This window comes from Stigmatopora nigra, chromosome 5, assembly GCF_051989575.1.
Source record: "Stigmatopora nigra isolate UIUO_SnigA chromosome 5, RoL_Snig_1.1, whole genome shotgun sequence".
Taxonomy (NCBI): domain Eukaryota; kingdom Metazoa; phylum Chordata; class Actinopteri; order Syngnathiformes; family Syngnathidae; genus Stigmatopora; species Stigmatopora nigra.
This window is the reverse complement of record NC_135512.1, coordinates 821,916-848,600: the sequence shown is the minus strand read 5'-3', so window position 1 is coordinate 848,600 and position 26,685 is coordinate 821,916. Positions and strand designations below refer to the sequence as shown.

General features: G+C 38.3%; 1 protein-coding gene and 1 long non-coding RNA gene across 3 annotated transcripts in view; one reads left to right on the top strand and one right to left on the bottom strand.

Annotated features, from left to right (window-relative positions):
- Positions 1-4,617, top strand: part of LOC144196873 (uncharacterized) — a 41,859-nt gene extending 37,242 nt beyond the window's left edge. The window contains exons 3-4 of the long non-coding RNA XR_013326391.1: positions 4,230-4,444; positions 4,542-4,617. This is a non-coding gene — a long non-coding RNA (uncharacterized LOC144196873). The remainder of the gene's footprint in view (positions 1-4,229; positions 4,445-4,541) is intronic.
- LOC144196872 (LIM domain transcription factor LMO4) lies at positions 3,952-26,310 on the bottom strand. Of its 2 annotated transcripts, XM_077717378.1 has the most exons (6): positions 26,243-26,310; positions 17,900-17,973; positions 14,316-14,583; positions 7,252-7,348; positions 6,333-6,488; positions 3,952-4,482 (listed from the first exon to the last, which is right to left on the bottom strand). In XM_077717378.1, exons 3-6 carry the CDS (start codon positions 14,570-14,572, stop codon positions 4,474-4,476), a joined length of 519 nt encoding a protein of 172 aa, XP_077573504.1. In that variant the 5' UTR covers positions 14,573-14,583; positions 17,900-17,973; positions 26,243-26,310; the 3' UTR covers positions 3,952-4,473. The 2 variants fall into 2 exon arrangements, with proteins under 2 accessions (XP_077573504.1, XP_077573503.1); XM_077717377.1 differs by lacking the exons at positions 17,900-17,973; positions 26,243-26,310 and adding an exon at positions 16,244-16,590.
- Positions 26,311-26,685: the final 375 nt, after the last annotated feature.

Genomic DNA, 26,685 nt, shown 5'->3' with positions numbered 1-26,685 from the left:
CGGTCGCCCGACTGGTCGTTAGGTGGAGATAAGAACGCTATCGCGGCCAATTTTATCGCCGTCGTTTCTCTTCTCGGCCAGATTGTTAGCGTAATTGCTACGTTAGCGCTCAGAGGGGAGGCTACTTTTTAACCCCCGTCACGCGCTTTGGCCTCGCCGCTCGTTTAGAGGAAGTCTTGACACCTTGTCTGGGGGGGGTGCTTGACACGACCTCTGTCTTCTTTCAATTAAAGCCCCGCCGGCGCTTTAGCTTAAAAACGTCAGATCGTCGGTTAATAGGAACGTTTCGGTCAAAAATGGAAAAAAATATGTAAATGCTAAGTTAAGTGGTCCAGCGTGTTAGCGTGTTAGCCTCACTGTTCTGAGATCAAGGGTTCGTTTGTGGGTTTTCTCCGGGTTAGTCGCTTTCCTAAAACATGCATGCTAGGCTATTTGTATGCTAACTTGTTCCTAGCTATGAGAGATTGGTCATTTGTCTCGTTGTGCCCTGCCCAGAGTGCCTGTAGTTAGCTGGGAAGGGCTCCAGCACCCCCCGTAAACCTTGTAAGGATTATGAGGATGAATTATAGACACTTTTTTGAAGGAGTGGGGTTAAAAATGGCATCTATTTTGGTTAAAAAAAAGTTGGTCACAAAGATGCGAAAGGTTTGGTGAATATGTTTAAATACGAATTGAATGTTACATGAATAGGAATGATTTGGGTGTTTTAGGATGTTGTTTTTTTTGTGTTTTTGGTCAAAAATGTGGACTACTTGGTGAAATAATGTCATACTTGTGCGTATTGAATATTAGTTGATGTGAATGTTTGAAAATGGATCTCAAAATTGGATTTGTAGCAAAAAATTGGCTGTTAAAGGCCAACTATTGGTCAAAATTTTAAAATTTTTGGTCCAAAATGTGTAAAATGAATGAAAGAATGGTTTTTGACTCCCAAATCCCACAAATTCTGGCATCCGAACGTCGCTGTTTTGACCAAATCACATACCTGCTAAAACGCTACATGCTACACCAATTGCTAGACACGACGGGGGCACCCCGCCCACCTGCGTTCCGATTGGTCGAGTGGAATCGCTCCGCCGTAGGCCGGCCGGCCGGCTCGCTTCCGTGGCCCCGTCCGGTTGGCGCAGCTAATTAATTTCATTAGAAAGTGAAGTCATCTTCATATTTGGAGCGCCGTGGCGTCGCTAATTTATTTTCCAGATTTAATTAGCTCGCCACGAGGAGGATGAGGAGGAGGAGGAAGGGGGAAAAAAACAAAAAAAAAATGGTGCTCGGGCAGGAGGACTTTTTAATTATCAGCTGAGATACATGTGAAAATGTTGACGCCTCGGGGTTGAGTTAATTAAAACCTGCATTATTTTAACTTTAATTAGCTGCCGTCTTTGTTTTCCGTCGCCATATGGCCGTATCCCGTAGTCAAATGTAGTTAATTAAGCTCATTAAGATAATCATTTTAATTACTCCAGACAAAGTGATTGGATCGAGGAGGAACACTTTGGAGGATGAGCGCTTGGTTTTTTTTCTATTTGGGTTCGATTGGCCGCCGGGCGCGTGGGAAGCGTCTTTTGGGGGCGTTTCGCTGCGTCGCCGCTAGGGGGCGTGCCGATAAACCACGGGGAGGGAATGTAGGCGCGGATCATGTGAAGAAGAAAAAGAAAAAGCTCGTGGATATTACGTTTTTTATAGATAGCATGTATAGTAAGGCTTTTATTTTGGGAAAAACGACCATGTATAGTAAGGCTTTTATTTTTAGAAAAATGACCATGTATAGTAAGGCTTTTATTTTTGGAAAAATGACTATGTATAGTAAGGCTTTTCTCGTCAAAAACGACATAGTATAGTAATGCTTTTATTTGCCAAAAACGACATAGTATAGTAAGTCTTTTTATGGCCAAAAACGACATAGTATAGTAAGGCTTTTTTTCTTTAAAAAACGACATAGTATAGTAAGGCTTTTTTTCTTTAAAAAACGACATAGTATAGTAAGGCTTTTTTTCTTTAAAAAAAGAACATAGTATAGTAAGGCTTTATCTTTAAAAAACGACATAGTATAGTAAGGCTTTTTTTCTTTAAAAAACGACATAGTATAGTAAGGCTTTTATTCTTTAAAAAACGACATAGTATATAGTAAGGCTTTTTTTCTTTAAAAACGACATAGTATAGTAAGGCTTTTTTTCTTTAAAAAACGACATAGTATAGTAAGGCTTTTTTTTCCTTTAAAAACGACATAGTATAGTAAGGCTTTTTTTCTTTAAAAAACGACATAGTATAGTAAGGCTTTTTATCTTAAAAAACGGCATAGTATAGTAAGGCTTTTTATGTAAAAAAAACGACATAGTATAGTAAGGCTTTTTTTCTTTAAAAAAAGAACATAGTATAGTAAGGCTTTATCTTTAAAAAACGACATAGTATAGTAAGGCTTTTTTTCTTTAAAAAACGACATAGTAGTAAGGCTTTTTATCTTAAAAAACGACATAGTATAGTAAGGCTTTTTTTCTTTAAAAACGACATAGTATAGTAAGGCTTTTTTTCTTTAAAAAACGACATAGTATAGTAAGGCTTTTTTTCTTTAAAAAAAGAACATAGTATAGTAAGGCTTTATCTTTAAAAAACGACATAGTATAGTAAGGCTTTTTATCTTAAAAAACGGCATAGTATAGTAAGGCTTTTTATGTAAAAAAACGACATAGTATAGTACGGCTTTTTTTTCTTTAAAAAACGACATAGTATAGTAAGGCTTTTTTTTCTTTAAAAAACGACATACTATAGTAAGGCTTTTTTTCTTAAAAAACGACATAGTATAGTAAGGCTTTTTTTCTTTAAAAAAAGAACATAGTATAGTAAGGCTTTATCTTTAAAAAACGACATAGTATAGTAAGGCTTTTTTTCTTTAAAAAACGACATAGTATAGTAAGGCTTTTATTCTTTAAAAAACGACATAGTATAGTAAGGCTTTTTTCTTTAAAAACGACATAGTATAGTAAGGCTTTTTTTCTTAAAAAAACGACATAGTATAGTAAGGCTTTTTTTCTTTAAAAAACGACATAGTATAGTAAGGCTTTTTATCTTAAAAAACGGCATAGTATAGTAAGGCTTTTTTTTCTTTAAAAAACGACATACTATAGTAAGGCTTTTTTTCTTAAAAAACGACATAGTATAGTAAGGCTTTTTTTCTTTAAAAAAAGAACATAGTATAGTAAGGCTTTATCTTTAAAAAACGACATAGTATAGTAAGGCTTTTTTTCTTTAAAAAACGACATAGTGTAGTAAGGCTTTTTTTCTTAAAAAACGACAGTTTAGTAAGGCTTTTTTTCTTTAAAAAACGACATAGTATAGTAAGGCTTTTTTCTTTAAAAAACGACATAGTATAGTAAGGCTTTTTTTCTTTAAAAAAACGACATAGTATAGTAAGGCTTTTTTTCTTTAAAAAACGACATAGTATAGTAAGGCTTTTATTCTTTAAAAAACGACATAGTATAGTAAGGCTTTTTATCTTAAAAAACGACATAGTATAGTAAGGCTTTTTTTCTTTAAAAAACGACATAGTGTAGTAAGGCTTTTTTTCTTAAAAAACGACAGTTTAGTAAGGCTTTTTTTCTTTAAAAAACGACATAGTATAGTAAGGCTTTTTTCTTTAAAAAACGACATAGTATAGTAAGGCTTTTTATGTAAAAAAACGACATAGTATAGTAAGGCTTTTTTTCTTTAAAAAACGACATAGTATAGTAAGGCTTTTTATCTTAAAAAACGACATAGTATAGTAAGGCTTTTTATCTTTAAAAAAACGACATAGTATAGTAAGGCTTTTTTTCTTTAAAAAACGACATAGTATAGTAAGGCTTTTTTCTTTAAAAAAACGACATAGTATAGTAAGGCTTTTTTTCTTTAAAAAACGACATAGTATAGTAAGCTTTTTATAAATTGTCTGCAATAGATGTTGACTTCCAAGAATTCAATAAAGGTTGGTATTTTTTATTTATTAAATACACCATAGTAGAGCAAATGTCTCGGAAAATATCACATATAAATTCTTCTCTTTCATTAAATGTCGGAGGGGTCGCTAGAGGGGTTCTGGGGGCGTGTCTTCAGTCTTTTTTTTGGGCGTAAAAGGGGCAAAGAGTGGTGGGACCACAACATTAACATGCATACTTGACACATTTTGGACTTACAAAAAAGAATTGATCACAATCCCGCCACAACATCGAAATGATTTCATGTTTCTCCAATAGAAAACATGGATGGACGCCGTGGAAACATCGGAGGAAAGAAAAGATGGGTCTCTTGCGTCCAGGAGAGTCTTTTTGTCCCACCTCGAAAAGTGCAATGGTCTCTCCCTCTCTCCCTTTCGTCTGTCCTTTCCAGGTTGGAGGAAAATTGGGAAAAGGGCTCCACAAAATGTCCGTGGTGACCAAGAGAAAAGGGGCTAAAATGAAGGCACTCCCAGGTTCCTGCTTTGCTGCACCGACCGTCCCTTTAACACACCTGAGAAAAAAAAAAACAAGAAAAAAATATTAACTCAATTGTGCTGTGCTTCCATACAGGAGGACCAACCCAGATCCACACACACAAGACTCCAGAACAGTGAGGCCAAATGTGCATATGTACATGTACATATGTGCATATACACGTGTACATATGTACATGTACATACATGTACATATGCACATATGTACATGTACATACATGTACATATGCACATATGTACATGTACATACATGTACATGTACATATGCACATATGTACATGTACATACATGTACATATGCACATATGTACATGAGCACATATGTACATGTACATATGCAATTATGTACATATGGACATATGTACATATGTACATGAGCACATATGTACATATGTACATGAGCACATATGTACATATGTACATGCACATATGCACATATGTACATGTACATATGTACATATGTACATGTACATGTACATATGTACATGTACATATGTACATGTACATATGTACATGTACATATGTACATGTACATATGTACATGTACATATGTACATGTACATGTGCTCATATACATGTACATATGTACATATGTACATGTACATATGTACATGTACATATGTACATGTACATGTACATATGTACATGTACATATGTACATGTACATATGTACATATGTACATGTAGTACATATGTACATATGTACATGTAGTACATATGTACATGTAGTACATATGTACATGTACATATGTACATATGTACATACATGTACATATGTACATGTACATACATGTACATATGTACATGTATGTACATGTGTACATGTATGTACATGTACACATGTACATGTATGTACATATGCACGTATGTACATATGTACATATGTACATATGTACATGTACATATGTACATATGTACATGTACATATGTACATATGTACATGTACATATGTACATATGTACATGTACATATGTACATGTACATATGTACATGTACATATGTACATGTACATATGTACATGTACATGTACATGAGCACATGTACATGTACATATGTACATATGTACATATGTACATATATACATGTATATGAGCACATGTACATGTGTACATGTAGATGTGTATGTATGTGCACGTATGTGCACGTATGTACATGTGTATATGTACATATGTGTACAGAATGTATTTACCACTGCTGCTGCAACCATGTCCAAATTTTCTAAATAAAAGCTATTTTCAAAAGGACAATTTTCGTGTGTTTCTTACCTTCTGATCTGGCAACAGTGAACATGTACATGTGTACCTGCATGCATGCATACATACACATACATACACACACACACACACACACACACACACACACACACACACACACACACACACACACACACACACATACACACAAATGTACACGTGTACACATGTACATGTACACATGTACATGTACACATGTGTACATGTACATGTACACATGTGTACATGTACATGTACACGTGTACATGTACACGTGTACATGTACACGTGTACATGTACACATGTACATGTACACATGTACATGTACACATGTGTACATGTACACATGTGTACATGTACACATGTGTACATGTACACATGTGTACATGTACATGTACACGTGTACATGTACACATGTGTACATGTACATGTACACATGTACATGTACACATGCACACATGTACACATGTGTACATGTACATGTACACATGTACATGTACACATGCACACATGTACATATAAATGTACATGTACACATGTACATATAAATGCACATGTACATATGTACAACTATGTACATACACGTATGTGCACACGATGTAACTACTGATGTGTGTGTGTGTTTTGGTTTCTTACCTTCTGATCGGGCAAGAGCGGGTTGGTCTGCAGCGAGCTCAAGTGGCCGTTGATGAGCGCGGCGGGACGGTCGTGTTCGCAGAACAGGCTGCCGTTGACGTAGTGGAAGCGGTCGCCCGGGACCAGACGGTTCCGGCAGGTGGAGCACGTGAAACACTGGTGGAACACACACAAAAAAAGTGTTCTCAATGCCTTGGAGCAAAAATACAAAAACTACTTGTGACTAATGACCTTCAATGGGGGAGCCGCTAATGAGGCTGGCCGGCCAGGGCTTTCCCACTAAACGGGTCACCTTCACGCACCCGTTTGGACTCGGACGGACGGACGTGATCACTATTAATAGAGCACCACATTGGCACAAATGCCTAAAGCTTTTCTTCATTTGTGAACCCACATCGACGCCATATCTTTTTGGAGTGGGAAAGACGGTCAAATTTGTCGTTATCTGTCAATTCTAGATGCTATGAAATGTAGCAAGTGACAAAAATGGACTCATTAAGCACACAAATCGGACTTAAAAAAACACGTCAAATTTCTGGTTGTGACATCACATCCAGAATTGAGCATTTTTAGCTTCTAGTGTTACTTTTGTTAGCAAATTTGACAAAATTCACATAACGAGAGATTAGACAGGCTAAGATAGCATGCTAGCTCGTTCTGGTTGTGACATCATTTAGTTTGGAGAGTATCTTTGTAAATAAAAGGTAAACAATTAAGAGTTTATTTTGTTATAAAGCCTTTTTTAGTTACTTTTATGGATGGATTTGGACATTCTATCAAACTTTTAGATTTTGGCCACACTTCTTACTGTCACTAGTAATGAAACAGCTCAGTTGAATAATCCAAAAACAAAGTTTTAAGCGAAACAACTAATTGCAAAGTTTTAGACCCAAAATGGCGTTGTTGTTTTTTTTCTTACCTTGAGATGGTAGACGTTGCCTTGCGCCCTCATCACCAACTCGCTGGCCGGGATGGACTGACCGCACGCACTGCAAGCGCCGCTGTTGCCGAATAATCTGACGGGAGTAAAAAAAAAAGGACGTCACTTGGTTAAGTCACAAAAATTGACATTATTTTTTTTTTTACTAAATATCAGAACATAGTATAGTAAGGCTTTTCTCCATTGAAAAACGAGTGTAGTAGGGCTTATTTTCTTTAAAAACAACATAGTATAGTAAGGCTTTTGTGCAAAAAAACGACATAGTATAGTAAGGCTTTTTTTCTTTAAAAAACGACAGTATAGTAAGGCTTTTTTATTCAAAAAACGACATAGTATAGTAAGGCTTTTTTCTTCCAAAAAACAACATAGTATAGTAAGGCTATTTTTCTTTAAAAAACGACATAGTATAGTTAGGCTTTTTGTAAAAATAACATAGTATAGTAAGGCTTTTTGCACAAAAAACGGTACTGAATTCTCCATACTAAATGTTTTACCCGCGTATAAGATGCTGTAGCCCCAAAAAATGCAAAAAGGATGTCAAAAATAATCTATATAACATTCGGCTACAGTATTTTACGGATTATAAGACGCAGAATTTTTGTAGTTTAACCCTGCCTGCGACCTGAAAAAAGACAAAGCCCTCAAAGACAATATTTAAGAGTAACGCACGTATGTTTTTTTTTAGACCAAAAACGAATGCGGTTTGCTAATCATACCAAATGTACACCCATGTTTTTACCACAAAACATAGCTGGGGTAAAATCTCCCTGGTGTTTCCATTATAAATCCTTTACTTGATATATCCGGCGCGCGGGTTAACCTTTTCAATCAGGGTGTCAAGTCTTTAGATTTGCCTGTACTCATCTGTTTGTCCCCCCCCTCCGAAACACCCGCGCGAGCGCCACTCCATAATGAAAGGCCGTCTCTCTCCGTCTCCGTCTTCCTTCCGCCTGGGCAATTTAAAACGACTTCATCTGAGGCCAACCAATGAAATTTCCATCGGAGCGGAAAGTCATTTACGGGGATCGGGAGCCATTTGTCATCATATCTCTGTGCGGGTATTTGCGCCACACCGCCACTTTTCCTAAGCAATCAAATCAAAACGCCGCGTCTGACACGCTTTGGCGGGAAAAAGGAAAGAGGGGGCGGAGTCTCGGATTAAATTGTTTGGCGTAAACACCACGGAAAAGGTTTTGTTTTTGTTTTTTTTCGTTTTCGGATGTGTGAAGCGGCTTTTATGCGGGGGGAGGTGGCGGGGGAGGGGAGGGACGGTTTTTTTTCAAGGAGACGGTGGCGAGCGATTTGGAAAGGCTCCATCAAAAGTCAATTTCGCGAACTAATTAACTGGAGGCCGACGGTGACGAGGGTTGCCAGCTCGGCGCTTTTGCGCGGGTGTGACGCGGGTAGGGCTGGAAACGAGCAATGTTATTGGCGCTGGAGGGCGGAGGGACGCCGGGAAGGGTGGCTTTTATTGTGGGATTAAAGGATTTGGCGCGGAGCTATTTTTTTGGTCAAAAAAATTATTAAAAATGATATTCGGGGGTTTTAGGATCATGTAAATTATACATTTTAAAAAAAAAGGGAATTGACATTTTTAAAAAATCACTTCAGGTTTTTAAAAAAATAATTTAGCAGATATTTTGAATCAAAAAGCGAGGAAATAAGGGGAAAATACAGAAAAATAAAATATATATTTTTTGTAAAAATCTTGTCATCATTTGTTTCATTCAATAAACTTTCGAAAATATACGTAGAAAACTATTTTATTCATGAGCTAATAAAAATAAGTGCAAAACAAGAAATAGACAATTTTAGTAATTAGGCGATTTTTTATACAATTTTTTTTTACTAAAAACAAACATAAAAAACTCTTAAAAGAAAGAACGCATGTCATTTTTAAGGCTAAAAAAGAGTAAACATTTCTTTACACATTCTAAAATTGGAATTCCCTCATAAACTGTAAGATTTCCGTCCCATTTTCCTGTATCGAACAAGCCCCGCCCCCTAAAAAAATTCGCCAACGACACGGCTGGACCCACGCGGTGTAAATCCACCGCGAACACTAAGTGGGCATTAGGACGTAGAGTGTAAATCCGGCTAAGAGTGTAGCGCGCGCAATTAAGCGGTCATCCATATTTGAAGGCGGGCTCTAATGGCATCCGAGTGCCACCCAACGCCACCACCGCCGCCACCGCCGTAATTAACGTCCGGGGAGCCTTTAATTGCGGCCACGCATCTGTTTGCCTTTCTTCTCCCCCGCCGCCGGCGCTAAAACACCAACTTGACGGATGTAGGGATTAAATTAAAAAAACGAGAAAGCGCAACGGCGGTGGCGGCGGCGAGCAATCTGTCAAGAACTCCGTCGTCAGGTAAAGGGCGGCATTATTCGCCGCTCCCTTTGAGTGGCTTAAAATGACACGCTGGCCGTATTGAAACCCAAGTGGAATGGCGATTAGACGACGTACGGCGAGCTGGGGGGTGTCGGAAGCTACTAGGAACGGGATCGTTGCTTTTTGATAGTGCGGAAGTTGCGTCATTTTCTATCGAGTGCAGATACAGATTAAAAAAATAATAAAAATACAGATCCTGGGTTTCACCTATTCAAACTGGGATACAGGGCCATAACAGCCAAGACAAACAGACTCAAGGAGGACCACTTAACTACACTGACCACCCATCTATGTTGACCACTTATCTATGTTGTCTACATTGACTACATATCTACATTTCCCACTTATCTACGATGACCCCTGACCTATGTTGACCCCTGACTTACATTGACCCCTGACCTACGTTGACCCTTGACCTACGTTGACCCCTGATCTACATTAACCACTTATCTACGTTAATAACTTATCTATGGTAACCACTTATCAACGTTGACTATGAATTTATTACATATTTATTTATCATTGATTATTTATTTCGTCATGGTGAAGCTTTAAATGTCATTATACTTGTATAATGACAATAAACACATTGAATTCAAAACAAAATATTGAAAAAACGATTTTACGATAATACATTGCACGCTTCTCGTAACGATTCAAAATCTGTCAACACAGGTGGCTTTGCTTCCATTAACGTCCACTAGTTGGCAGCAGTGAGCCACCACAAGCTCTCATAAACGTACATTCAAATTTGACTAAATACTACAATCATGTGATGATTAGCAAAGCTGGAATGCTAAAGCTAATGTTACGTGTTATCAATTTTTTTCAAGTTTTTTTTTCTATCCTACAATTGAGCTAGCTAGCATTAAAGCGGCTTAAGGATACAACGAAGGTCAAACATTAAATATATTTATCTTTATCAAAGTATTTTTTTGGTTTATTTTGTAAAGTTTAGGCTGATGATTCATGGAGGTCGAATGGGCTGTGGGAATTCATCGGGTTATGACAAATCAAGATAAACGCGGCGGCTAAATGGCGCTGCCGTTTAATTAATTTGCAGACATCCCGCCTGTTCGCTCGCCCGTTCGCCCGCTACTAGTTGACGGCGCGCCGTTGCTGTCACGGCGTTCCGAGTGATATTAAATAAGCGCCTATTAGATTCACCTGGCGCGTTCCGTTCCAAAAGTGCCATTTAATTACCTCGGCTTATTCAATTAAAGTGGGGGGGGGGGGGGGGAAGGAAGGAAGGGGGCGGGGTTTATTCCATCTGAATCAAGGGGAGGGAATTTAATCCGCCCGGAGATCGGTGACGTCACCAGAATTTTTTTTTTGATGGATTTCTCTATGTCAAACATTAACGGCAATAGACGTCCAATTTATTTGGAGTGGGAGGGTTGGCAGTAGAAAAAACGCAATGAGGAATACTTTTTGCTTGTTTTAGAATAAAGTGCGCTTTTATTTTGGCGGGACGACCATGTTTCCTGTGGCAATAATTATTTGCTTATTTAAATATGTATTTTTTTTATAGATTTATTTATCAATGCAGTTATATTTTTTTTTTATTCATTTATTTATGTATTTTTATTTATATATTTATTTATTTTGCTGTATTTATTAATATAATTACATTACTTTATTTAAATATTTATTTACTAATCTATTTATATATTTAATTAAATATGTATGTATTTCAATATTTATTCATTTATTAATTTTTGCTCTTTGTAGAATAAAGTCATCTTTTATTTTGGCAGGACGGCCATGTTTCCTGTGGCAAGAATTATTCATTTATTTATATATTAATTTATTAATATATTTACTTATTTATCTATTTATCTATTATACAGAGATATACTTCAAATATGATAGAAAAAAATACTATTCAAAATACTAAAAAAGCTCAAATTCTTCCTCCAACTAGCACTAAACAGAAAACAACTAAAAAACCCTACACTGAAATCCACCTTATACTCCAACAAATGCGCTAATCCAATTTGCCCTAGCCCTTCAGCAAGCACCATTTCCAAATCTAATCCAATCTAATAAAAGCCACGCAAATGAAAGGCTAACCTTCACTTAAAAAAAAAAACAATAAATTGGAGCCCCATCGACCTTCAACGTCCTTTTCACGGCGTTCCACGCAAATAACGCAAAACAAAGACTGTCCCTTTAAGAGGGAGCCAAGCGTATATTAACCCCCCCCCCCCCCCCCCCAACCGACAACGGCCTTGGCAATAATCGTGGGTGGCTATCTGCCTGTGTGTGAGCGGGCGGCGCACCCTCTCAAAAGCCAATTTGCTTAATGAAATGTTTTGTTTGCCCGCCGCCGCCACCGCCGCGCGCACCTCTCATTCATTTCGGACACGTCAGCGCGCCTGCCGGCGGGCGGGAGGATACAAGCCAGGGAGCAGATCTCATTAGATAAAACCCATCAGGACTAAAAGGGGAAATGCGGAAGAGGGGAGGGAGGGGGTATGGCTATAATTAAAGTATTTAATTGTGTGGACTCGCTGTCAGACTTCCGTCACCACGTGCGTTGACTTTGCCCGGAATGGACGGACGGACGGACGGACGGACGGCGTGACCAAAAGCCATTCTCTGTTCATTTTTAAGGATGTCACACAAAATCTGTCCTGAAGGGGGTCCAAGATGTCCATGATTAAGGGTTTTGGCAATATGGTTGGTTTCTGTTTGGAAGGCCCGTCGTATCCGGGTATGGTGGTTTGATTGGTTTGGGGATGAAATATGAGAAGAGTTGGGTTGCGAACAAGAGAAATTAGTTTTTTAATTTTTTCGATATTATTTTTAAATTAAAAATATTTTTGGAATTATTTTAAATTGGAAATGTTTTAAAATGTTTTTTCAATTAAAAACAATTATTTTAGAATTATTCAAATAAAAAGAATATTTTTTGGAGTTATTTTCAATTAAAAATAAATTTACAATTATTTTAAAATTAAAAACGTTTTAAAATTATTTTTCTGTTCAGAAACATTTTTTTAAATTATTTTACAAATAAAAACAATGTTTTAAACTCATTTTTTTAATTTAAAACAATGTTTAAAACTTTTTTAAAATTAAAAAACATTTTTTAAACTTATTTTTAAAATAAACCAATTTTTTTTAAACTTATTTTTAAATTAAAACCACTTTTTTAAGCTTACTTTTAAATTAAAGCCAAATTTATAAAATGTATTTTTAAATTAAAAGCAATAGTTTAAACCTATTTTTAAATAAAAAACACTTTAAAATTATTTTAAAATTAAAAACTAAATTGAAGGTACAGTAATCCCTCAAATATCACGGTAATGTAGACTTAGTAAACAGCCAACCAATCATAGCTAGGGGCAATTAAGCATCCAATTAGCCTAGCTTGCATGCTTTTGAGATGCAAGACTACCCAGAGAAAACCCACCCAAGCCTTAAAAGACATTAAAACGCCACACTAGAACATCCTGACTCACACTAGGTTCGAACCCTGAACCTCAGAACCACAAAACCAACACACTAACCACTCATGCTAACAGCTAGCTGAATTTCCCAACGTAGCGCCACTCTAGTTAGCGACAAGATTAGACTTATCTATGCGGGCCCGGCCAATGAAATGCAAAAGATCCCCGAGAAAAAATATTCAAATGAAACAAACATTATCGGCGGCAATACGTCTTGTTTCCGCGGCAACAGATAAGCATCCAGACAAACGCTTTGTCGTCCCGCTCGTTTTCAAATATGATATCGCTCTGATTTATTTGACTGTTTTTTTTAAACAACGCTCGAAGCCTGAAAGTTAACTTTTGGGAGATCCGTTCGAACACGCCCAGAGGGGGCGGGGCTAAAAAAATACAAGCTTTTAGTACTTGAAAGTTTAAAAACTGCAGAAATTTGAGATTTTTTTGCTTATTTTGTTTTAAAAAAATCTAAATAAACTTAACGGTCCCATTTTCAGAAGGGTCACGGGGGTGATGGAGCCTATCCACGATAAATACACTACAATAGACTGAATTGTTTGCCAGCCAATCACACGGCCCAAAAAAACAAACAACTATTTACGTTCATCTTAATGTCTTCTCATATTTGCATATGATAATAAAACTAACTATTCTTCATTTTTATTTTTTTTTTATTTTATTTTTAAAGTTGCAGGCCTGGTCAAACTACAAAAATAGTGCATCATATAGTCCGGAAAATACGGGATATGTACTAGATTTTAAATATTTATTTAACTACGGCTTATATGCGAGAAAATACAGTAGATTTATTTTTTCATGTCCTTTTTGCATTTGTTTTAGCTACAGCATCTTATAGTCCGAAAAATACGATCCTCCTGTTCATGTTAGCAACTAAAAACAAACCCAAGTTTTAGACGTGTTCTTGCGTTATGGCATTTGATGCATTTTACGTCTAATTTATGCGCGTATAAGCCTTACCCTCAATTCGGTTATCATTTTTTTTGTTACAAATACGGCTTATATGCGACAAAATACGTTAAATTTATTTTTTCATGTCTTTTTTGCACTTTTTCTTTAGCTACGACATCTTATAGTCCGAGAAATACAGTCAGTTAGCAACAGTAGATAAACCAAACTTTTTGACAAACGTTTGCGCGATGGACCGTGACACCCAAATTGTGAAAAAATGTGAAATTCTAACCTGATATAGTCGTTCCGGCAGAGGATCATGCCGCTCTTGGTGTAGCAGGACGTTCCGATTTCTCCCAGTTGCGCCTGGCAACACGAGCACTTGAGGCAGCGGCTGTGCCAGTAACCATCCATGGCATACAGGAGGAAGCGGTCGGCGATCTTGCCGCCGCAACCGGCGCAGCGCTTCCACGGCGGGGGGCACACCGACGTCGATGACGGCGGCTGCTGCTGCTGCGCCTGCGGCCCGTTGCCTCCGGGGTTCAGCATTGTCACTTTACCTGGAAAAACAAATCAAATCACTTTATTTACATTCGTTGTTAGTGGGAACTTTCTAACTATAGATCTATATCTACAAATGAAAATATTTGGAAGAAAATGGGAGGAATGGATCAAAAATTAGGTTTTTGAAAAGTTTGCATAATGGCACTAAACGTCTGGCAGTTAAAGTGAATTGGATATCTTGCAGGGGGTGCTGGAGCCTATCAGCTTGAATTGGTGACCAGCCAATCGTAGGACCCGAGGAGACAAAGAACGACCAATCACAGCTAGGGGCAATTTAGAATTGTCCAATCAGCCTAGTTTTTTGGGAAGAATCCCACGCAGGCCCGGGAAGAACATGCAAACTCCGACCTGGATTTGAACCCAGAACCCCAGAGCTGTGAGACCGACACACTAACGACTTACCCACCGGGCGGCTTGAACTTGACATTTTTGATTGTCAATGGCAGCCAATTAAATTTTTTTCTTCACTTTCATGTCCCTTTGGTAAATTTTGAATGATTTCCGACTGATTTTGAGGGAAATTTTGGAGCTACAAAATGTCCGAATTTGCCAAAATGTTAACTATTTTTGCAAAAAAAACAACAAAAGTGAGGATAACAAGGGTTAAATCCCACAACGTGCACAACATTAAAAAAACAGTACAGTGTCAATATCATTGAATACGGCCCACACAAGAAGCTTGAATTCAATCTGCATCCTCTTACACTTCTTAGCTTTAACTTGACATGTTCAGGGACCAACAAAAATGTGGGAAACTGTGCACAATTCCAATATTGTAAGCCAAATGTGCTATTACTGAGCTATTTTAGTTCTGATATTAATGTTTTTGATTGGACGGCTATCACCATCAATGACAACCAACGAGTTAAAACTTTAAAAAAAACAATAACAAACATTATCTTTATACGACATTATAACAAAAAAGTCTGCCTGGGATGAAAAACTGCAAACCTCCGTTGTTTTGAGGCGTTCAAGACCGTAGGAATTCTAGCTATTAAGTCAGGAAAATCTTCAATAATAAAAGTTACCCCCCAAAAAACGGCGCTGCTGGCGTTTTAAATAATTCCACCCCCTTGATCCTCACCTGGATCCCCTCAAGAACCCCCTCCATCTCCCCGCCGGAAAACATTCTGACGTCAGGCAGCTGTTACATGTCACTTAAAAGTAATCCCCATCCGATTTGGCGAGGCAGACAAATCTTTTGCTAAAGGCAGGTAGGCTAATTGGGTCTGAGGAAGAGGAAGGGGGGGATGAAGGCGAGGGTGGGGGGTCCATTCACTAAAGCCATTAGCGATGGCTCTTAGGGACACAAAGCGGGCAGCCTACCTTTAGAGCTGATTACATCTGAGGAAGAGGAGGGAGGAGGAAGAAGAGGAGGAGGGAGGAAGGAGGCGACCTGAAAGTGACTCCGCGGGTAAACAAGACGCAGCCATCGTCAAGTTTCACGCGGGGGTCTTTTAACTTCACTCTGCTAATTACACGGCTGGGCAAGTACAAACTAGCGATAACATCAGCTAAATCTCAAATTCGCAATTCAACTAAATGCCACGCTTGAAGTTTTTTTCTCCTTCCCCGGAGTACGACATGCTAGCAAACAAACTAGCATAGTTTAAAAAATAAAATAAAAACACGACCCCAAAATGACGGAAAACTCACCTCGTTTTAAGGTGTGTTGGTATGACCGAGCGGGAGGGAATTCCCCACTCCGAAAAAAATGCTCGTTAATTTCTCACAAAAAAAGGGGGAAAAGAGTTTTTCAGTTGTAGTATTTCCACTGTTTTATTGCCTTGGAGCTTGGTTGTGGAAGGAAAACGCGGATTCCATAGCGGAGAAAAGCGTTAGAGTATGCATCGTCGTAAGATCCTCACACCGACGGAAGCGCGCCTTCGACGGGTTGCCGAGTGGCGGAGGTGTCGCTGAATGAGTCTCCGGTCCGTAGGTCCCGCGGAGCTACACGTTCTTCGTGTGCTTCCGACGGAGGGACCCGTACAAATGCTTTCGCTCTGCGTGACGTCACATGCCGGCAGCCAATGGGAGCCGTCTTAGTACAGAGGGTGGGGATTAACGATAGCCAGCCAATGAGAGAAGAGCAGCGTTTAGCGACTGGTGCTCATTAGCAGAGCGAAAAAAAACATGTAACTGTTGTTTGGATTGTCAATGTATACGTGATTCATATCTATATTAAATGTGGCCCTTTCATCGATTTCTACACGTGACTTTATTGTCCATAATTACTCCTTTTGTCAGGGGGCGAAGAATGCAGTGAAGCTGGCGTTTGAATTTAATTAGGCGACATTCCAGAAGTCAAGTCCTGGCACGTATTTGTGATCTGCGTGATGTGGCGCCATCGCCTGGCGACGGAGGGTCATTGCAGTGAGGCGCTCGTCTGTCATTTGCGACCTCATTAAAGAGCCCCGGGGGTGAGGTTTAAGGCCGTGACCCCCCATTTGGCAGGAAGGGGTTCGGCTTTGAAATCGGGGTCCAGGTAAAGATCGGAAAGGTCATCTGGAGGGTCAAATTAAGCCCCTCCCACAGCAGGAGGTTCGGCCCTTGACGAGGACAGTTTTTTTTGCGTCTGGAAATTTGGTTTTTGTTTTGAGGGATTGGTCGAGGACAGGTTCAGAAAATGGATAACAGATTTAGTGGTGGAACAGTGGAGAGAGCGACAGCTTCGCAGTTCTGGGATCGAGGGTTCGATCCCAAGTGGGTCCTCACTGTGTGGATTTTGCTTGTTCTACCTGGGCTTGCCTATGTGGGTTTTCTCCAGGTACTCTAGATTCCTCCCACATTTCCAAAAAATGTGTGCTAAGCTAATTGTATGCTAACTTGGTAACCAAGGGTGGTTAGCGGGCCGCTTTAACGTCAACTCGATTTCATGTGGGCCGGACCATTTTAGATAGAATATTTAGATTTTTTTATAAATGGATTAAAAGCCCTGAATATTCCGTTTTTTGTAGATCTAAAACAATGTTTACTTTAGATTTTTGTAAATATATTTTTAGATTTTACACAGTGATTTTTGAACTAAAATACAGAAAAAATGTATTTAAAAATGACAATTATTGATTTGAAAGGGGGGAAATCTTGAAATTTTATATAAATCTCTACTCTTCATTTTAATCTGATCCTAAAACATAAAGTCGGCACTCATCATTGACTTTCCCGGGCCGCAAAAAATGATGCTGCGGGCCAGATTTGGCCCCCGGGCCGCCACTTTGACACCCATGCCTTAAACTATGCCTTATTGGTTGTTTGCCTCCTTTGCATCATGCTGAAATACTATATAAGAATGTAAAATAATTCTTATCTTACCTTAGTTAGATGCTTCTCAACTCTTCCAGTGCCATTGACATTAATACACATCCAATCCTTTTACACGTCCAGAACTGGAAAAAAAAACGTCCAAAAGTCAATTCCACCATGAAAAGAAAGTTTGAATACGGCGAGTTTTACATGACAAAAAAAAACGTTGCTGATTAGGAGGAGATTCCCTCGGCCTGCTTTGGACAATTTCATTGTTTTCTTATTCCTAAAGCTGCCTATGATTTCCCCTTTGACGATCTCGTCGGCGGCCCCAAACAAAAAAAAAAATAATATATATATATATTTCTCCCGTGTGCGATGATTAATTGATTGGAATGATTAAAACAGAGGGAAATTGCAGGGGGGTGGGGGTGGAGGGGGTGTTTTCATGGGGGGGCTCGCAGGGAAAAGCTTTGTGTTTGTTCCCAGCTCCTTTTAATGAGCTTCTCATAACAGAGTGGAGAGGAATTAGTCAGAGTGCTCTTCTTCGGGCTTTGATTTATTTATTTTTGTGGGTTTTTTTTTGGGGGGGGGGGGGGGGGGGATAATGATGGCACGCCGCTGTGAAGGTGGGAGGAGGAGGGGGGGTTGTTGGGTGGGTTTTTTTGTGGAAAATGGTTCACTTTTTTGAGACCTTTGAGTCATTTTTTTGTTTTTGAACATGTGATCTTTCTTAAGATGTGCCCTTCAAAGTAAGATAATCATTTAGATTTTTTTAAAAAATAAATGGATTAAAATCCCTGGATATTCCGTTTTTTATAGATCTATAACAATGTTAACTTTAGCTTTTTAAAATATATTTTTAGATTTTACAAAATTATTTTTGAATTAAAAATACAGAAAAAAATGGATTAAAAAAATGACAGTTATTGATTGAAAAGGGGGAAAATCAGGAAATTTTGGATAAATCTATATCTATCCTTTTAATTTGATCCTTAAACAGAAAGTCGGCCCTCAAAATTTACTTTCCCGGGCCACACAAAATGATGCGATGGGCCAGATTTGGCCCCCGGGCCGCCACTTTGACACATGCGCTATTAAAACCATTAAAATTATGAATCTGGTGGCGGCTTATATGAGGGAAATGGTCCAATTCAATCATTTTAAGGCCATTTAAGGGCTAATAGTCAAGAAAATACGGTAAATAAGTTGCAATTTGGCTAACTATTGAAAAACAACAACAACAACTGGCATAAACATTGGCTCCTCCCCCTGGAAATGGATTCGGGTGTCCCGAAAATCGCCAAACGCGGGTGTAAAAGTCGCCGTGCGCTCCACGTCCTTAAGTGTTTTAATGGTGGAATAATGAATTGGAGGCAGCGGTGCCGACACCCCGCGCGGGCGAGCGAGCGTGCGTACAAACACGCAAAGCGGCGCTAACGACGCGGCCTTAATGAAACGTCGGGAATGCTTAACGAGCGCCGACGCCTGGTGATGAATTTCATAATTATTCAGCCCCCCGCGCGAGCTATCCGTCAAAGCTAATGAGTTGGCATCCGTTTGGGTTTTTTTGCGGGTGCCGCGGCGCCTTTATTAGCTTCTTACAAGCGTTGGCGTAATTGAGCGCATATTTCATTTGTCTGCCGCTTCACTTTACTAAATGACTGCTCGCTCTTGTTTGTTTTTTTTCACGTTTTAATTTGTATATATTTACGACCGGGAGATCCGGAGTGGCGGCCTCAAAAGTTCCAGGCTAATGCTAACCGCTTTAGCCAGTCAAGTTCAAGGTAGAAAATTGCTGTAAATGAAGGGAAAATGTTGTTTTTGGGAGAATAAAGTGATCATAATATTTTGTGGAGGAATATTTACTATCATAAAAGTCAAATGAGTAAAATAGGAAGGTAAAAAATAGATGTATATGTGGGTGTATACATATATACACATCTATACACATATATACATATACATATATACATATACATATACATACATATATATACATATATATACATATACATATATATACACATATACATATAGATATACATACATATATATATATATATATATATATATATATATATATATATATATATATATATATATATATATATATATATATATATATATATATATATATATATATATATATATATATATATATATATATACACATATATACACATATATACATATATATCTATACATTTATATATATACATACATATATACACATATATACATGCATATATACATATACATACATATATATATATACATACACATATATATACATACACATATATATACATACATATATATACATATACATATATACATACATATATACGTGTGTATATTTAAAAAGTCGTATAACTAAACTAATGTTTACAAGAAAAACATGAAATCTTAGTAAATATATAACTGTCTTTTGATCCTGACAATTTTTGACGTCCAATCATGGCCAACCCATCAAAGCGTAAACTCCGCCCTTTTTTTTAACCGACATTAGCTAATAAACAAACAAACAAAAAAATCCATCCAAGAAAGAAAAGCTCCCAAAAGAAAGAAACGAATAAAAAAAAAAAAAAAGCTGTCGTCCTTCCTTCCTTATCGTGATTGCTGTCGGGATTAGAATGCAATCAACGTGGCGTCACTATGGCGACCACTCCTTTTAACTCTTTATCGCCGCCGCGCATCTTAATTTAACTTGGAACACTCGGGATCACTTTAGATGGGGAAATTGACCAAATAAAAAAAAAAAAAAAAAGAAAAAAAATGAAGGGAGGCGGGCCGTCACATTCTTTGCCTTTGTGGCGGATTTCAATTTAATTTGTCTTTCAGGCTGAGAAAATCAATTTATTAACATGTGCGTGCGTGTGTGTATGTGTGTGTGCGCTTGGACAAATGTGTGTGTGTGTGGGAAAGTGGGGGTGCTAATCTTGTCAAAATGAAGGCCGGACGGACACTTTATTTGGACATCTGTGCTGGTATTTGCACCCCCTGGGAGCCTCATAATGGTTTATTCCGTGGGGGAATGTGCTCTAACTAAGTCCTATTTTCATTAAAAATATATTTTTATATGTTTTGGACTGTGTAAATGTAAGTCATCATTTGGAATAGTTAAGTGGAAAATGTTTTGAGATGAAAATCATTACAAAAATGACGATTTAATAAGCGTGATATGTTTTATGTTTATATGAAATGGGAGGTGTTGACGTTTGGGGGTCAAGAGGTCAAATTTAATTCGTAGTTTAGCGTATTTTATATTATAATTCCTATTTTATTTTATTAATATAAAAAGGTATAATGTGAAAAGGAATAATCACCCGAAAATTGAATTAAATGTAAAATATTTTACTATTTATATTAAAAAAAACATGAAATTCCTATTCTATTTACATTTAATTTTTAAAAATAATTTCCCAAAATCTGAAATAAATGTAAAATATTTTATAGTTTATAATAGTTCGTAAATAATTTAAAAAAAATTATGTAATACTAGATTAATCTATTGTATTCTATTGACATTTAATAAAAAAAACAACATAAATGATCTTTTTTCCTAAAAAAACATATATTTATATTAATTATTTATACTACTGTACACATTATTGTCAGTAAATAAATGCATTTTTGATGACTCACGACACAATTCCCCCCAAATGACGACGCCATAAAACCCCCCCTAAAAGTTAACAGTACAACAATAGCCGCAGTGTTGAAGCCCCGCCCCCTCCCCCCAAAAAGAAGAAGTCGGAATTAAATGGTGATTACAATTACAGCACATGACACTTAGCCCATTGGAAATCAGCCCGGGCCAAATTTGCCAAAGGGCGTCGTCGTCGTCGACGGCAACCGTCTCGCCAATCAAAAGTTTGCCGTGTATAATTTGACGCAATCACATTTCTCCCCAGTCATCCGGCGCAATCAGCTAATCAGAGGGGCGCATTAACCAGACCCCAAAAAAAAAAGTGGGCGAGGTGGCGGCGGCGGCGCACTCTGTTTGCCGGAACTTCCCGGCGAGAAGACCCCCCGCCCCTCCTCCTGATTAGCGCCATCGCCCTCATACGGCGGCGGCCATGTTGGCCGCTGATTGACTTATGGGCGAAAAGCCGGCAGGTGGGTTATTACGCGCGGGGGCCAATGGTGTCAAGTGATTATCCGCGCTGTTTTGGCGCCACGGCGCCATGACGCCCCGCCTTCCGCCGGGTGCTCTGATTGGCTGGTGGCCCCGCCCTCGGGAATGGTTTCAATTCGGTATTTTTCTTATTTTTTTGCTGATGTGGTTGTTTTTGGTCGAGAGATGTTTGAGTGACGCGATGTCATTTTTGGGAGAAAAAATGGCGGCCATTTTTTTTATACAATATACAGATGACATGCTTATGTGGTTAAAATATTAGATTCATTTTCCTCTATTTTAATTTTTTTGGGGCATTTCTTGATTTTTTGACAATGCTCGCAGGGGGTGCTGGAGCCTATCATCTTGAGTACAGGTTAGCAAGCCAATAGTAGGGCACAAGATGAATAACAATAAAAACATTAATATAATACCTAGCGGTAATGTAGAGCGCTATATTAGCCTAGCATAAATGTGTTTGGGATGTAGGAAGAAACAGGAGCACCCATAGAAAAGCCACACAACCCCGCAACTCATAGCACAAGTACACAAACAATCAATCACACTAGCTAGGGACAAGTTAGCATCCAATTAACCCAGCATGCAGGTTTTTAGGATATGAGAGCAAACTGGAGTACCCGGAGAAAACCCACCGAACCCCGGGGAGACCTCAGAACTGTGAGGCTAACATGCTAATAACAAGTATTTTAAAAATGTATTTAAAAAAATATATATCAATAATAATATGTGGAGATTTTTTTTTATAATTTAGTGCTGAGTCATAGTAGCAAGGAGAAGAAAAGGGGCGTGGCTTCCCCTTCTGAGTTTCAGTTTTTATAAATTCCCCCAAAAAAATGGACCAAAAATATTCCCCCAGAAAAAAAACGTGATGTATGGAAGTCACGATATTCGAGGGATTACTGTAGCCGCATTCTTCACCGAAATTACAGGGGGCGCCGTCTCCGCCATCCATCTGAATTTTTTTTCCTTAGCGGTCATAAGAAGGATTGTTTTTTTTAAAAAGCAAGGGTTAGTAAGTACGATAAAAGATGAGAGCAAAATGGAATAGGCTCTCTGTTTGTCCGCGGGGGGGCCTTGCAGGAGGGAGGAGGGGGGGGGGTCTTGCTTTTTCTTCTTCTTTACAAGCATTCTAATTAAGGCCATTGAGAAACAAAAGGTCTTGGATCAAGCCACTTTCTCATCAGACTTTCTCCGCCAGACTCTTTTGTCGTCAACACACAGCCAATTACAAAGCTTCACAATGGCCGAGTGGGGAGGCGGCTTGGGCGAAAGGGGGGGGGGGGGGGGGAGTGAAGACGGGCCGGGTTTGAATCGAGCTAGGAACAAGTTAGCATCCAATTAGCCTAGCATTATAGAAATGAAAATATAACAAACATCTATTTAACAAAAAATACATTCATTCATTGTCCGAACTCTTTAGTTTACAAGGGTGCTGGAGCTTATCTCAGTGGACTGGAAGGGTTAGCATCCAATTAGCTTAGCATTATAGAAATGAAAATATTACAAACGTCTATTTAACAAATGAAATAGATAATGTACATTATTTCATTTTACAAACTGTTCAAGGGTTGCGGGGGGTGCTGGAGCTTATCTCAGTGGACTGGGGGGTTGGCATCCAATTAGCCTAGCATTATATAAATTTTTCAAATTTTATTTACACTTATATATTAAAATACGGTTATAAATAAATCCTATTTACCAATTAGCCACCATAAAACGCTATTTTTAGAGTATCTTATTTTATTAAAAGTGGGACAATTAAAACAGCAATGTAGTAGTTGTAATATTATCACAATTGTATTTTTTTTTACAAATTATTTGGGTCTTTCTACCTATTTATCGAACAAGCGTAGCTTTTATTTTGAATTTTTTTCTGTCCCCTTTTGGCGGCCGAACGTCAACATCTAGCCGGACCATCTGTGTTTTCTCGGACCGCCGCCGTCGCCGTCGTTTTCGGGGGGGATCGCGGCTCGGAGCCGCAGAGGAAATGAAAGGAGGGCTCGTCTTTACTTTGGCTCCAAGTTTGTTTTGAAGGTCAGGGGGCGGGGGGACGGGGAGGGCCGGCGTCGAGGTGCCGTTCGCGGCCGATAATTGCGTCGTCTCCCTTTGGTGTTTAACCCACTCCAACATGGCCGCCATCCCATCCCAACGAACGGGTGTAGTAACGCAGTACATCTGGCATAATGACAATATTACCCGTGTTTTTGCCAAAATTTAAGGGAAATTTTAGGGGTTAATTAATTCCAACTAGTCTCACAGTGGATAAGGGGTTAAGGCGTCGGCCTCGCATTTCTGGGGTCGAGGGTTTGAGCACAGGTAAGTCGTCATAGTGTAGAGTTTGCATGGGTTTTCTCTGGGTACTGCAGGTTCCTCCCACGTTCCAAAAACATTCATGCTAGGCTAATTGGATGCTAACTATGAGTGCGATTGAAATTTAATATACATCATACCACTTTAGATATAATATTTATATATATATTTTTTTTATAATTGGATTAAATGTACTGGATTTAAGGGCCGGAATATTCAGTTTTTTATAGATCTAAAACAATGTTTCTTTTAGCTTTTTTTATATATATTTTTCGATTTTACAAAATTATTTTTGAACTAAAAACTGAAAAATTGGATTAAAAAATGACAATTATTGATTTAAAAGGGGGAAAAAATCAGGAAATTTAATATACATCTATATCTATCATTTGAATTTGATCCTAAAACAGATTTGCACTAATTATTTATTTTTTTCGGGCCACATAAAATGATGCAGCGGGCCACATTTGGCCCCCGGGCCGCCACTTGGACACCTGTGGTTTAAAAAGTAAACATATCAGATAAAAGGTTTTTAGGCGTTGTCCTCCATTTAGTGTTTTTTTTTTGGGTCGGAGACAAACGAGGAGTTTGTTGGACGAAAGAAAGGAAGGGGGAGATGCGCAGAGGCAGAAGAGGCAGAGCTTTGTTGGCGGCTTCCTGGCGGACAGGAAGCCAGCGGACGGACGGACGGATGCCTTTTTGATCACGGCTCGATGACGGACGAAAAACGGGGGCTGATAGCGCCGCCGCTCGATGACAACGGGCCAATTTGGACGGCCCCAAAATCTGTCTGAGAATCCTGGGAACGCCGGCAGCGACCATCGGACACCATGGCATTATGGGATGTTCGAGAAACCCCGAAAAAATGACTTTATTGTTAAAAACCGAATTCATGACCTATTTAAAACATTTTTTTGGCCTTATTTTTCCCATGCGGTCAATTTGTGTTTCCAAACGTTTATTGGCTTTGAAATGAAATCCTTAAAATTGCTCAAAAACATCAAGGGCCAAATCCGCCATCAATCTCCTTATCAAATAATATCACATATTTTGTATTGAGCGGCTTATTTTAGGGATTTACTTCCAAGGATTGGCGTCCTCAACCATGCTCTCAATTTATCGATATCTCAAAATGGCGGCTTGAACTCGTCATACTATACAGATACTCTATTTTTTGAGTTATATAAGAATAAAGGCAATTTTTAGGAAGTTTTGGGAACATAAAAGCTGCTTTTTATAGGGAAATATTACTGTAATTAAGTTATAATAATTAAAGTAGCTCGGCCAGAAGTAGAATAACATTTTAAGTAAAAATAGGAGACAAAATAATAAGTAGAATAATATGTCAAGGAAAAATAACGTAGACAAAATATTAAGTAGAATAATATATTAACTATTTGAATAATATCCAATTAAAATCAGTCCAATTTGAATGATAAAATCATTTTCAAAATGACAATTTACAATTAAATTTTGATGAATACAATAAATTTGGTATATTGAAATTTAACTTAATTTTACAGGCAAAAAAAAGAACTTTTTCCTGGCGATGCGTTCGGAAAAATCGGAGAACACGGCGCTCGAACCAAAACCTTTTTTTTGTTTTTAATTTTTACGGGACAAAAATTAATATATTAAAATAAATATTTTCCCATCCTTTCATTTAGATCTCACGATTTAAACTTACTAAATAAAAAGAAAAACATTTTCTAAAGCACTTTAACTTTGCCTAACGTTTCCCTCGTGATGCGTTCGTAAAAATCGGTAACTACGGCGTTCGATCCCGAACCCCCTTTTTTTTCTTAACGCGAGTGTGTTTTGAGGACCCGCCGGGGAATTTCTGGGAGAGGGGAAAAAAGAAATCCTGATTTTAAAAAAAAAAAAACAAGATGGCGGGGAGAGTGAAAAGGGGGCGCCGCGTAGGAGTAAATCCAGAGTAGGGATATCGTAATGAGTCCCACCTGTTTCCTTGAAGGCGGCTCCAGTTTCCCTGTCCAAACGCATGCAGATTAGCCATCAAAGAGCCGTCATGGCCGCCGTGGCCGCTCCTCAATGGGCCCTTTGTTGCCAGTTGTCGGTCGGGGTGGGAGGGGCCACAACTGGGGGGGAAAGACAAGAAGAGAAGGAGATCACTTTTTAGCACAGACACTATTCAACAAGTCCGCCATTGAGCATTTAAGACGGATGGCGTCCAATCCGTTTCATGGATTGGACGTCCATTTGTGATAAACTTTTGGTAGATAAGTCGTCATATTTTTGTTATTGAGTAGTTTGTTACTGTTTTATAAATTTTATTTTAGATAAATATATATTTAAACTTACTAAATACACCAGAGAATATTTACATTTGTATCATTTGTTAGTGGTCAAATATTTCAATTACATTTTATATGTTTCTGATAAA